The sequence below is a fragment of the Fibroporia radiculosa genome (assembly GCF_000313525.1).
Source record: "Fibroporia radiculosa TFFH 294 genomic supercontigs, scaffold12021, whole genome shotgun sequence".
Lineage (NCBI taxonomy): Eukaryota > Fungi > Basidiomycota > Agaricomycetes > Polyporales > Fibroporiaceae > Fibroporia > Fibroporia radiculosa.
The window spans coordinates 55,236-68,493 of NW_012133471.1; the positions used below are offsets into that span (position 1 = coordinate 55,236).

Below are 13,258 nucleotides of genomic sequence, written 5' to 3' on the forward strand. Positions count from 1 at the left end.
TTCCTTTCGTGAGACGTACGCGGTGTACCATTGCAGGCCTCATCAAATGAGCAAATTTTTTCAAGCCTTCTCGTGCGGATAGCTATCCCCTGGACTACATGTTTCCGCAGCTACATTCTCCACCTCGTGCAGCGTCTGTACTTATCACAGAGCGCTTCCGTTCGGTGCGCTCTACTCTTACGCCAAGTCCCTGGAGCACCGCTAGCGCGACCGTCGGCTGACGCGTAAACCCCCTTGGCGCGCCGAATCCTCCTCGCCGACACTGTCGGCGTATGTAGTGGTCCCATCGTGACGCGTTTTCCGGCATCAATGTCGCCCTCGTGTTTCCAGCACTCTCGTGACATCCTTGATGCGCACTAGCGACGCGCGACCATCCCATTCGTCGCGGACATCGCAGGCTAGCCGTGCACTGTTGCCATGGCCAACCTGATTGGTAGACGCAGAGGGGCGGGCTGATTAGATGCTTGTGGTGTAGGGATGGCGCGTTTATCAGATGGACAGATGATGCCGTGTCGAGCGGTCCGCCCTCGACGCAGGATAGCATTTGCGTGGCCACCCGCGCGTGCGATTGGCAATTCGGGCCCTCTCGCGATCGTGGTGATCGCAGGCCGGGCCTCTGAGTGCTTAGCCGCGTGGAGTGTGGCTTCGCGCTGTAGCACACGACGACGACACGGCGGCGCGTCCACACGCTTTTCGCGACCCGAAAAACCCTGCGATCGCTCACACATCCGCGTCCTCGTCTACTTTCGCTCTTTGAAGCGGCCGGCGAGGACTTCGTACGGGGTGGTGGCTGCGGCTGCCCGATGAATGAATTCGATTGCGGTGCCTGGCTGAATCTTAATGCCGTGCTAGGGAAAATTATCGACCGCCAGCACAGGCATAGCGTGGTCAGGCTACCTCCTCGCTCACACCAACCTCGTGGAAGACGGTGGTGGGGTCAGTCACTTGACGAGCGCGTGTGGCATTGTGGGTGAACCCGGCTGCACGTAGATGCAGCCGCGGGGACCAACGGGTCACCTTGCGATCCGGGCGCGATCATCGTCCTCTATGCGGCTGGAAAGTAGAGCAAACTCACACCACAGATGCGCATGCAACAGCACCCGTTCACGTAATGGGCTCGAATGGGCGACCTGCTAGCCGGAGTTGTAGCCACTGTATCGCCAGCTACGCGCGACGTCGGGATTTGTTTGCATCGAGGGCAAGTTGAGGGGCCGTCTTCTAATCTAGATCCAGATCCGAGCCCGCGTCGCAAACAGCGGAACTCGGACCAATACCGTTAGGCTTATTTTTGGCACGGCCCCACTCCCTCAGGTCGGTCACAGTGCCCCCTAGATGCAGGCAGTGGCGGCACAACCAATATTCCAGCTGACCAGCTATTGGAGAGTCACGGTGCGCCATCCTGTGAGCGATCTGTGTGCTGCTTATGGCTGTTATCAGAGTGTTGTGCACCGTGGCCACGGTTGCCGACGAGCGGCAGGGTCGCGCGTGAAGCTTAGAAGCCTACGTGGCTGCTACATCTATGAACGGAGTACAGAGAAGCGCGAAGACGAAGTAGATCATCTCGGTGAATAATGTCCGGGCCTCTTGTTGCCGAAGTTCATCCCAATTTTCCAACCTGTCCCAGGAACAGCCGCAGGCTCCCATCGCGCCGCCTGGTGCCGCCCCTCTCTCCAGCTTACACTTTCGTCATCTGACATCTTGTCCGCCACCAAAGTACTACACCCGATCTGGTTCAGCACTAAATTTAGACTGTAAATGGTCAGCGTGCAAGTTCCACTCGTTACGCACTCGTCTGCACAATTTGGCATTCCGTAGTCACCGCGTGGCAATGGTCCATTTCTCTGTTGTGGTCTGCATCGGAACCCTCTATAAAAGGCCTAGGATTATGGAGGGATGAGCCAGGCCCCGTCCTCTTCATCTGATTCACATTCGCAGTATGGCTAGGTTTTTCTCTTTTGTACTCTGCGCCATCCTCCTCTCTACCTCCTCTGTCGCTGCCCCCGCCTCTTCGGCCAAGACCTCCAGCTCTACCACAACCACCGTAGTCACCTCTTCGAGCACTGCTAGCATCGCGTCGGGTACCTCGTCTGCCCCAAATGCCAGTGAGACCGTACCGCTCGCGAGCGACAACCCGAACAACCCGGAATGGAATGTGACGACCAGCGAAGACCCCCAGCCCATCCGTGGCTCGCTTGGGGCGACGATTATGGCGGAGCAGAACATTCCCCTCCAGCAACAGAACCCCGACCTTCTCGCCCCGCCGACGACAGACAGCGGGATGCTGTACGTGGGATAGTACATTTGCTTAATGCTCTAAGTTGCTGATCAACGGAACTTGCAGCCCTGGCGGGAACGCGAAGTGGCCGTTCAGCTTGAGTTCCAATCGGCTGCAGACCGGCGGCTGGGCGCGTCAACAGAACAGTGAGCTCTATGTCCTCGCTCGTATATGGTAGATTCTAATTTTATATTTCAGTCCACCAGATGCCCATTGCAACTTGTAAGTAGCAGATAGCAGCGTAATTAGCAGAAACGCTGACCACGGTGCAGCAATGGCTGGTGTCGATATGCGTCTGGAAGCTGGCGCAATCCGGTAGGGCCTTCCTCCTCTGCCAGATAAGCTAGTATTAAATATTTTTATACAGGGAGCTTCATTGGCACAAGACTTCCGAGGTACGTATCCCCCGCTCCGCCGCTTCTCGCTCGTGTGCGGACGCTAACTTAACCCGCGATGCAGTGGGCGTTTGTACTTAGCGTATGTCTATTGGATCTCCGCGCCGGGCCCGCGCTGACGCACATACTGGGATTAGGGTTACGTGCAGGTCACGTCTGTTGATCAACTCGGTCGGAATTACTTGGACACTGTCGTACGCCATCTTCTTTTTCTCATGATGTATACGTTCTGATCTTCTGCTGTCCCACAGGGCCCAGGCGACCTGTGGTACTTTCCCCCCGGGATCCCCCACAGCCTGCAAGCCACGGACCAGAATCCGGATGGCTGCGAATTCCTCCTCGTAAGACGCCCTTCTTTTTCCCACGAGATGTCTCTGACCACCGCCCTCGACAGGTCTTCGACAACGGTGACTTTAGCGAAGACTCGACCTTCCAGCTCACAGACTGGCTCGCGCACACCCCGAAAGAGGTGATTGCGAAGAACTTTGGCACAACCATCTCCGCATGGAACAACCTCCCCGGAAAAGAGCTCTACATCTTCCCCGCTGGTGTGTACCCCCACCCCACATCAACTTCCCCGCCCGCTGACGCGTGTTGGTTCCTCTCCAGCACCACCCTCGCCAGATGCGACTGCAGTCAAAGACCCAGCTGGGCAGGTTCCGAACCCATTCACGTTCAAGATGTCGAATATGTCTGCCACGCCGCTCGCTGGCGGTTCGGTCAAGATCGTCGACTCGCGTACATTCAAGGCGTCAACGACAATTGCCGTCGCAGATGTGACCGTCGAACCCGGAGGAATGCGGTGCGTATCTCTTGCTTTGAGCTTGCGAACGCTTTGACTGACGGTGTGTTTCCGATACATAGGGAACTTCACGTGAGTTGCGAGCGCGAGGCTTGTACGACGGGGTACTAACGGATCCACAGTGGCACCCAACCCAGGACGAGTGGACGTACTACATGTAAGTACATGGCCGCTCCTCTGTATGTGAGGCTCTGCTCATCATACATGTTCTCCGTAGCTCCGGTACCGGTCGAGTGACGGAATTTGCGTCTAGTGGCACTGCACAGACGTTCGACTACGAGGTGAGTGTCGCGCATTGCTCGCTTCGCAGTCACTTATATATTGAAATCAGGCAGGGGACATTGGCTTCGTTCCAGCTACATATGGTGCGTACTTCGTGTACTCGGACTTCTCAACAACGCGCGCTAACTACTGAGGCAATATGCAGGACACTATGTTGAGAACATTGGAAATGACACGCTGCACTTCCTTGAGATCTTCAACACGGACATCTTCCAAGACGTTAGTCTGCAGCAGGTGCGAGTGGCTCTACAGTATTGTGATTGGGCTGCCCTTACTGACACCTACTGTCTGTGCAGTGGCTCTCACTAATCCCGCCACAGCTCGTTCAAGAGCATCTAGGATTATCAAGCGAGACGATCTCCCATTTCAACAAGACGAAACAGGTCGTCGTCGGGCCCTAATAGAGGATACTACATTCAGGGACAGTGCTTGAAATCTCGGGATATGTATCAGCAACATGATTTGTATTCATACCTCTTACGAAAGCACGATGTGCAACGACCAATGACTATATGATGTTTTCTTACACATATTCTCTGATGTACAATACGCTGTATTCTCGAATTCCCTGCAATGATGAGTTTGAACCCTGCAATGTTCGCTGAGTCCTTGCCTGCAGACGGAGTTAGTCATATAATCGGAGATTGTGCAGTGAGAGTCCGCGACGGACCGGGACCCGAGCTCGGCTGCAGGTATGTGATCGATCTGTGGCCACACTTCTCCGTACCGCTCTATAGTATGCACATTGTGCAGTTTCTAGCGTGTACTCAGAACAAAATTCACAGATAAACAAATATCCCTCTCGCAGGGTCCTCCGGTGTCGGAACTCGACGAACTCAAGCATCATGATGTTAACGTACGTGTCCCACTAGCGTCTCAGGTGACCTATGCTACATGCGCCCTACAACTTGGGACACGCCTCAACCCAAGACAAATGGTGAGCATAGCACTCTCTAGCAGCTAGGGATGGAAGATCCGAAGGGGATCATGTGCGCACTTGGGAGTCGTCACGAGAACTGTGGAATGTAGCCGTTCGCCTTTTGAGCCACTTCGGCCGCTGGTATCACCGACGCATTGCCCGGCGCCGAGCAGTGTCCAGTTGGGAGAACATTGCCACGCCGTGATGCGTGTCTTATGGCATGAAAGACCCTGCTAATGACGTGAGTAGCGCCACACTACTGCGCAAGCAGTCGTCTCTCGCAAAGCATCGCTCGAGCCCGACGGAGCGCACTGTCGCGATTTGTGGAAACCGTGGAATGCGAAGCAAGATAGTGAAGCGGCAGAGATACGGCACTAGGCAGAATCGCTGGCTCGTGGAGATCTGGCGTTCAAGGTCTCCGTAAGATGAGATCGATACCCCAGTGTTTGATTTCGGAACGAAAGATTGGGAGCCATTCGGGGAGAATATCGAATCACGTATCACCCCACGGGACGCTCAGGTTGCACACTCCCACGTCCAAAGCTTAGATGTCTGCCTGCGGCTTGGAGCGTATCTCGTGTATAGTGCGGAGTACATTGGCTTGTGGTCTGTCTTGGTGTCCACTGGACTTTGATCATTGTGATGGGTACGGTAGCAGTTCGAACCAATGCTCTGGCTAGTGTTCTTTTAGTTCGTGCATAATGCGAGGCGAGGCCAGAACGCAACAGCCGGAGACGTGTATCATATGGTATAACACAGCCGTATACATCCCTCAATGACCACAAGTAGACGATCAGCCCATTGGACACGTTATCAGTTCCAGATCAAGGTTGAAAGTGTATAACATGTTATAGACCATGTGCTGCACGACTCACCACACCGGTGCGACTCTGTACGAAATAGTGTCTCGTACTTTCCAAAAGCTTGAACCAATTGACCGCATCTCTGCGCTTTGTATCCGTCATGATGCGTTATAGAAATGAAGTAGGATGCTGTGCAACACCACGGGTCCACATACCTGTACAAAACGCAAGGATGCAGGCGCCATACAGTGCATTTCGAATGTCGGAATCCGGCAGGCGTATCCGGTGATGGTTGAAGAGGAGAGCCCTGGAGAACTGTGTCCCTCGTAAGAGCGCTTCTAGGGAACGCTTTTTTGCGCTATTTGAGATGGGATGTCTGTTGTCGCAGTACAAAAAAAAATATGTAACCGCGGTTTAGGGTTCACCTGTTGCAACTCTTCTCGTTCGGTGGCCTTAGACGTGACCGACTGTTTCTGTGACATTTTGAAATACAGAACCTGAAAGGAATGGCAGATAGAGAGCTCGAGTGTTCCTTTCAATATCATCACACGTTTGTGCACACATGAGAAAAGGTGGCCGCACGCGCGGTATGAAAGGATCTCACCCTTGAATGCGTCTGACAATTTGACGGAAAGAAGAGGTGGCGAGCCTGAGAAGCATGTCTTGAGTTTGGCTATTCCAAATGAGTCTGCGATAACTAGTTGCCAAATTTCGTGGTTCGTCTCGGGCGCCGACATGACGTCAGGTCGATATGAACAGTGTGGATCACGGGTGCAAACATTGCAATGGCCTATTAACCGAGGTAAGATTGTCACGGGAAGTAGACAACAAAGAGAAATTCTGGCTCTGAGAACGAGAGCGTTGCTGCGTGTGCGACCCAGATAGAACGTCACAAAATCTACCACTAGCTTCGGAGAAGCATAATTAGTATAAGAGATTGTGATACTAGGCTAATTCTTGATAAGACCATAAATAAACTGCCTTTGGGAGACAGGCTCGCGGGAGAAGAGAATAGCGAAGCCGTTTTCAAGATGGTCGCCCAATGTTACTGTGCTCCACGATCTGAAACCTGGGATCAACGCGACTGTCGTCACTGAATGGAGACGGTACTCACGTAGCTACGCCTCGATAGACTGGAGATTCGATGAGCACGGCTGCCTGTCCCGATGAACAGCCAAAATCGATCAGAACCATACGCCGCTGGCAAACCGCCTGTTGGAAGAAGTTGGACGTTGAACTGCTGGCATGAATATGAACATGGGCGAAGAGTGGCACCGGTGCGAGAAACGACTCGGACTACGCAGGGATGCTGATACGGTCCGAGCCTGTGGATGACTATAATTAGCCATAGATTGGGTTGGATGACCGCTCACCTCCGTTCGGCATGTTGGCCACTGGCGTACAATCTGGAGCTTAAAAGGACGACGGAGGCCGAAGGACGTTTGGAGACTGACGGTTGATTGTATGGGAGTCTAAATAATTGGTACCGAGGAGTGCAACGGGTGTGGCGTGAGTGTGGTGAGATGATTTTGGGAGACACCGAGTGCTGGAGAATATGTCCGTTAAGTTATCATCGCAACACCTTCTATTGCTCAGTGATAATGGCAGTGAAATCATGATCGAAGTTGCCCAAACCTGATACAAGGATTCCACGTATACAGGGTTGCCGCAACACGATGTTTGCACAAGCAGGCAATGGCCGCGTTGTGGAAAGTCGTAATCTGGGAGTTATGACTAGGACTCGGGCCGCAGTCACCGGATGAGTATGAAGACGTGCACATAATTGCTCTGAGATATAGTAAAATTCTGGTTATATCCGCTCCCGTTAAGTCGTCAAGCACTGAAGCAGCTCGAGCTCCTGCCAGGTCGCCGATTCTGCAGTCGTCCATCGCTCCATAGCTCGAGGATATTGGTTTGAGTTGTGCATAGGGACGTATGGCGCCCATGGCCCAAAGATACCACGGCCTGGCTCTAGGCTCATTTCGTTTGTTCTTCACCTCCCCCATACTACTGTTTGATCGCAAGTTCACAGTAAAAAAACAGGGGAGAAAATTGAAGAGACAGACCATGCAAGGTTACGACACATCCGATACCGCCCTGACCCCAACATCGTCTTTGAATACACCTCCGGACTCGGGGCCCGGAATCTTGGGCACTTGAGGCATAGAGTCGAATATGTCCGAGTCGCATCTCCCAACTTACGTGAATCCGCAAGTACTCAATCATCAAGCTTCAAGGGTGAAATCCCCCCGTCCGGCGTCCGGCGGGTCGTATTCAATTCACCCACAAATTTGTAGAACTTTATGATACAGACCGCGCCGGACAAATGCGTCTTCCGCCTTGATGAGGGCTATCTTATGCGTCGCAGACATCGCCGGAGAGAGACTTTGTTGTAACTTGAAATTGAATGTAGTCCGTTGTAATCCAATTCGAAGACGCTAACGGCGTGACATTTTCGAGCTATAGCCATTCTTATAGCCCTCTTCTGTGTGTACGATGCCTGGAGCAATAGAAATACCTGAAGCAGTATAAATGCCCATCTTGGTCTATGCATTGTTCAACAATCGCATCCATGGTCATGTGAATGCGATGGCAGTCTGAGCGGCACCGACTCGCCTGTACGCTGTCTTTGCTTTCTTCTCACTCCTAGTCACGATTATATCGACGACCTGACCCCTGACAACTAGAATTTCTCTGAACTCAGGTCCTTTACTCGGCCTTCACGATGTAAAGTTGCGCCGATGCTACCATGCTGTCCATACATAGACTCTTCGTCAGCAGATCGACTTCAGATTTGACTCGACCAACTGTCCCCCGTCTCAGCGACAGCGGCAAAGAGTAAACATCGATGCAGCACTCAGAATTACGGGAGGATGTCACCATCGGAATACTTGGTGAGCGAATACTCCCACAGGATATATGTTGCAGTCTGCTGACCGATGACCTAGCTTTGCAGGGGGCATTCGCCGAGCACCAGGTCATGTTAAAAAAACTTTCCGTGAAAAAGCGTATCGTTATTCTACTAGTGCGCACCCAGGAGGATCTGGAGAGTTGCGACGCGCTGATCATTCCTGGAGGAGGTGCGACTTCATCGCTAATCGAATAACGTCCCCTCAATTAGTTTATCTTCTAGAGTCGACCACTATCGCCCTTCTTGCTCGTTTGGCCGGACTTTTAGGTCCTCTTCGTGACTTTGTAAAGACAAAACCGGTGTGGGGAACTTGCGCAGGTGCTATTTTACTCGCGCAAAGTGTTGAGGGTGCCAAGCAAGGTGGCCAGGAGTTGCTTGGCGGCATGTCTGTGACGGTTGCGCGAAACGGCTGGGGTTCACAGGTCTGTATAGCATCGATTGAACTGTGTGGATGGGTTCATAAATGGGGCTTCTTCCAGGTTGAATCATTCGAAGCACCACTTGAAGTAGAGGCTTTACGCGACTCGGACCGGCCCTTCCATGGCGTTTTCATACGTGCACCTGTACGAGCACTCAGAATCCATCCAGCTCGCTGGAGCTAATCTTCTGTCCTTCTAGGTTATTATTGCCCTTCACCCCTCACCAAGCGATCCACCAATGCAGATCTTGTCTCGAATTTCAACATCGCTACTTCCACGCACGCAGACCCTGGTTCCATACGACGAAGACGACACTGATCCACGTGACTCACGGACCATTGTTGCTTTGCGGCAGGGGCACCACCTCCTGACCAGCTTCCATCCTGAGCTCACCAAAGATGACCGATTCCACGAATACTTTGTGCGCGAATGCGTCCTCTCCTCCCTCGTATCACAATAGAAGATGCATATACCTCGGGTGGGAATCTGGTTCAGAGGCGCGAGCACATGTGCGTCTGTTATCGAGATGTAGAGTGAGCATATGCTGCACACTCGACACTTCAGACAGCTGCTTACTAAATGTACTCCATAGATATCTTAATGTAGTTGTTCGCCACGTTGTACCAAGGCATTATCGTTAGACTTGCGACACCTATCAGGAACCTCAGGTGATAAGGATGTATTCATCATGAGTAACGCGAAGTCCTGAACCACATGGTTGGACGACTCATCCCACTGCTCTCCCACCCGGATGAAGTTTAAGCGAGCGTGTATGTAGACGGGTGGTCTCGCATCTTCCCTGCCATCTGTAAAGCGTTTCGCTTCCGCCGGACATTGCAGAAGTGTCGAAAATTTCCTTTAAAACCCGCTGGTATCGTTGATTGAAAGCCGAGCTTGTGATCCCTTCCTCCCCGCAGCCTTTAAGTCGTGACTAGCAGCGATGGTCTCTCTGTTGCATCGACTGCCGATCGCAGTACTGGCGTTCCTCGCTCTTGAGAATGTGGGTGTTGGTGCCCGGCGGCTCATGTCCAAGGCCGAGCTCCATATTCATCAAGAGGAGGCAGCGAAGAGATGGTCTGTACCACAGCGCCGGGCAAGCGGAGGTCCTGGTACCGTGCAGAACATTACTTTCACAAACCCCCGCGCAGCAGGTATGCGCATGCCCTTGCAGTCTTCCCTCTACATTCTATATTGAGTTAAATGCAAGAGTTTTACGTGGATGGCGCGAACATTCCACTTGTCGATTTTGATGTTGGACCCAGCTGGGCAGGACTTCTTCCAATCAGCGATGCACCCGATGAGACGAGACAAGTATGTGGATGGAGATATCTGGGTTACTTTCTATATCTGCTCACAGCGGATCTTGTGATAGCTCTTCTTCTGGTTTTTCCCGCCTGGTCCCCAAGGCAGTCTGGACGACCTGATCTTCTGGTGAGGCGTTTTCATAGACGTCATTTGTGTTTCTAAGTGTCGATCAGGACGAATGGAGGTCCTGGGTGTTCGTCGCTCGAAGGACTGCTACAGGAGCATGGCGTGAGTTGACACTGTGTTCCGTCCACTTCTCAAATTCAATATTGTTCTCAGCCGTTCAGCTGGTCATGGGGTCAGGCCAAGCCCACACCTAACGAGCAGAGCTGGACGAACTTGTCCAGTATCTTATACGTGGAACAGCCAGTCGGGACAGGGTTCTCTCAGGGCGTACCAAATATCAAGGTATGGATTTAGGCGATGCATCCGCGTCGCGGGCCATTGCTAAATAGGCTTTCAGAACGAAGACGAGCTCGCAGAACAACTCGTTGGATTCCTGCAACAGTTCTTTAATGTATTCTCCGAGTTGAATGGCAAGAACCTATACTTGACCGGTGAAAGTGTGGGTAGAGTATCTCCATCACTGTCGATTAAATGAGCTGATAACTCCGGCAGTATGCTGGTACATACATTCCTTGTGAGTCATATTGGCTTCTTTCTGTGCTCTTTATGGTATAAACGTCGATTATCGGATTCAGACATTGCCAACTATCTCTACGACAACCCCAACCTACTGGACCTTCCTCTGAAGGGCTTTTGGATATCGGATCGTACGCACTGTTCAGCGATCGTTGAGAGGAGCATTTGAACTAAAGTTATTACTAGCTTCTATATCCTGGGATGTTGTCCAGGAGGAAATACCTGCTGTCGATTTCGTCCACAAATATCTCAACGTTTTTGCACTGAAGTGGGTTAGATCTTATGAGATCGAAAACGACACTCATTGCGACACAGCGAAACCTTCATGGAGTATCTCGACGCTACGGCAGCGTCATGCGGGTATACTGGGTATTACGAGAAGTATGTTACCTACCCACCTCAAGGGCTGCTTCCCCTTCCAGGATCTTCAGTCGAATTCGACCCCGGATGCGACGTTTGGGATGCGATTTTCAACGCCGCATTGATCACAAATCCCGCGTTCGACATCTACCGCATCTTCGACACAGTGCGTAACCTTTATCGGATGTTGTGCACGAGTTGAATGGCTGACGTGCGACCTGCACTTACAGTATCCCATTCTGTGGGACGTTCTTGGCTTCCCGTGAGCGACATATTCGTCTTCGATATGCGACACGCTCATCGTTTCGACCCATCCTAATCCAGCGGCTCGTTCCCACAAACGCAGGTGTCTCCCCTCTACTTCAACCGCGACGACGTGAAGGCGCACATTCACGCACCGATGTATGTTGACTGGACGGAATGCTCAAACGTCAATGTATTCCCAGACGGGGACGCAAGTCTTCCACCAGTGTTCAGCGTTCTGCCGAGCGTCATCGAGCGGAGCGAGCGCGCCGTGATTGTACATGGCCTGGCCGATTTCATTCTGATTGCGGAGGGGTGGGTTGTCTGATGGCCACCATCTATGTTTGTGAAATTGGGCACTTACATGGAACATCTTGCACAGGACAAGAATTGCTATCCAAAAGTACGTTAGCAGATGGTCTTTCTCGTGCTGATTTAACTGTCATCTTGTTTGCGTCTCGTCGTAGCATGACATGTAGGTTCATCGAGTAACGATAGGAGGCAATTGTTTACGTGGTTGTAGGGAACGGGCTGCAAGGCTTCCAAACACCCATTGCCAACGACAGCTTCATCGTTGATGGCGTCGGGGCACTGGGCACGGCGCATTCAGAGCGCGGTCTGACGTATTTCGAAGTCGCGCTTAGTGGGCACATGTGAGTGGTATACTAGTCTCGCGACCACCACGGGTGATTTTGACCATCTTTATCGTATTCAGGATACCCCAATTCTCGCCGGTGGTAAGGGCTTGTTCGTCACTTCGTATGCATACGTCGATCGCTGATGCACCGGTTCCATCATATTCATAGGCTGCGTTTCAGATCATGGAGTACCTCATGGGCTTCAGAGAGAATCCGTGAAGAGTAGAATCTCCATCGAACGCTGCATTTCTTTGTACACAATCGTGACTCCCTACCTGTTGCAATGTTTTACTAGCCTGGCATCACAGACAATGTAGCCGTTTTATCGACAGTAGAGAAGCTATCAATAGATCGTTGAGAAGATACCGTACCATAGCTGACGTTACTGTTTAACTTTGCCGGCGTTGGAAAGGTCAAAACTCGAACACTCGGCCTCGATATGAGCAATCTCCATAAATCAGAGCCCAAATAAAACATGCTTGAGCCAGGGGCAATAGGTATCATTGCGACCTCGGGCGACTATCCATTGTAGATACACTCGATCCAAATCGTCACTTAGCGGTTCGACGCATGTGAGCTCCATCTCCCATCTTGGGATACTTGTTATTAAGACTCAAAGAGTGTCCCGGAAGCCCATCAAGTATTGCATGATGTGCAATGCGCTCTGGAGAGGAGAAATGTCAGCCATGCTCTCAGGTAGATAGAACCTCAGCCCACCCAAGGAGCGTACTGCGGGATCCTGCGCGCAGAATATCAGAATGATTGACATCAACCAAAGGGGGAAACCTACATATGCCCGCTCAGTTGCACCTCGTAGTATGTCAGGCCACGCTCAGAGTGAGCGGTTCCAAGCGCGCCGAAGCCCGGGACCACGAGCGTGTCGTTCTCAATAGGTGTCTGGAAGCCTTGTGCACCATTCCCTGAGAGGAACCTCCGGTAAATACGAACGGCGAGCGACAACTCAGCGATAGCACGTACAAGTCATGCTGCAACACGCAGCTAGAATTAGGATATATACCACCACATCGTCACAGGCCACTCACTTCTGGATAGCAATCCGCGCTCTGAAACACAGCAAACGCTCAAATCAGCTTCCACACGGGAGCGCAGGTAGAGGGCACCGCAGCTCACCCTTCGGATATCAGGAGGAAGTCCACCAGCCCTTGTACAAGGACAACGCGCTCGCTCTTCTCGATTAGTCCAGGCATTATGCTGACGAACGGCGGCAGGCTCGTGTCTTCGTTGTTCACAAACACCGCCTCGT

The 13,258-nt window shown here is 52.1% G+C and overlaps 4 protein-coding genes across 4 annotated transcripts; 3 read left to right on the forward strand and 1 right to left on the reverse strand.

The window, feature by feature from the left end:
* Positions 1–1,936: 1,936 nt before the first annotated feature.
* FIBRA_07157 (uncharacterized protein) lies at positions 1,937–4,155 on the forward strand (the record flags this gene model as incomplete). Its single annotated transcript, XM_012328853.1, has 16 exons — positions 1,937–2,283; positions 2,342–2,421; positions 2,474–2,497; positions 2,548–2,590; positions 2,643–2,670; positions 2,735–2,752; positions 2,808–2,864; positions 2,922–3,011; positions 3,065–3,218; positions 3,280–3,472; positions 3,535–3,544; positions 3,595–3,629; positions 3,690–3,753; positions 3,804–3,837; positions 3,900–3,988; positions 4,051–4,155. The coding sequence occupies 16 exons, from the start codon at positions 1,937–1,939 to the stop codon at positions 4,153–4,155; spliced, it is 1,371 nt and encodes a 456-aa protein (XP_012184243.1).
* A 4,169-nt stretch (positions 4,156–8,324) lies between these two features.
* Positions 8,325–9,266, forward strand: FIBRA_07158 (uncharacterized protein; the record flags this gene model as incomplete). The annotated part of the gene is made up of 5 exons (XM_012328854.1): positions 8,325–8,370; positions 8,425–8,556; positions 8,610–8,809; positions 8,867–8,950; positions 9,006–9,266. The coding sequence occupies 5 exons, from the start codon at positions 8,325–8,327 to the stop codon at positions 9,264–9,266; spliced, it is 723 nt and encodes a 240-aa protein (XP_012184244.1).
* A 480-nt stretch (positions 9,267–9,746) lies between these two features.
* On the forward strand, positions 9,747–12,213 carry FIBRA_07159 (uncharacterized protein; the record flags this gene model as incomplete). Its single annotated transcript, XM_012328855.1, has 17 exons — positions 9,747–9,957; positions 10,014–10,117; positions 10,179–10,237; positions 10,285–10,339; positions 10,391–10,519; positions 10,575–10,676; positions 10,730–10,751; positions 10,813–10,884; positions 10,940–11,021; positions 11,069–11,279; positions 11,344–11,375; positions 11,438–11,671; positions 11,739–11,759; positions 11,824–11,831; positions 11,880–12,009; positions 12,072–12,093; positions 12,163–12,213. 17 exons carry the CDS (start codon positions 9,747–9,749, stop codon positions 12,211–12,213), a joined length of 1,545 nt encoding a protein of 514 aa, XP_012184245.1.
* A 394-nt stretch (positions 12,214–12,607) lies between these two features.
* Positions 12,608–13,202, reverse strand: FIBRA_07160 (uncharacterized protein; the record flags this gene model as incomplete). The annotated part of the gene is made up of 6 exons (XM_012328856.1): positions 12,608–12,658; positions 12,712–12,733; positions 12,785–12,914; positions 12,973–12,980; positions 13,038–13,058; positions 13,126–13,202. 6 exons carry the CDS (start codon positions 13,200–13,202, stop codon positions 12,608–12,610), a joined length of 309 nt encoding a protein of 102 aa, XP_012184246.1.
* Positions 13,203–13,258: the final 56 nt, after the last annotated feature.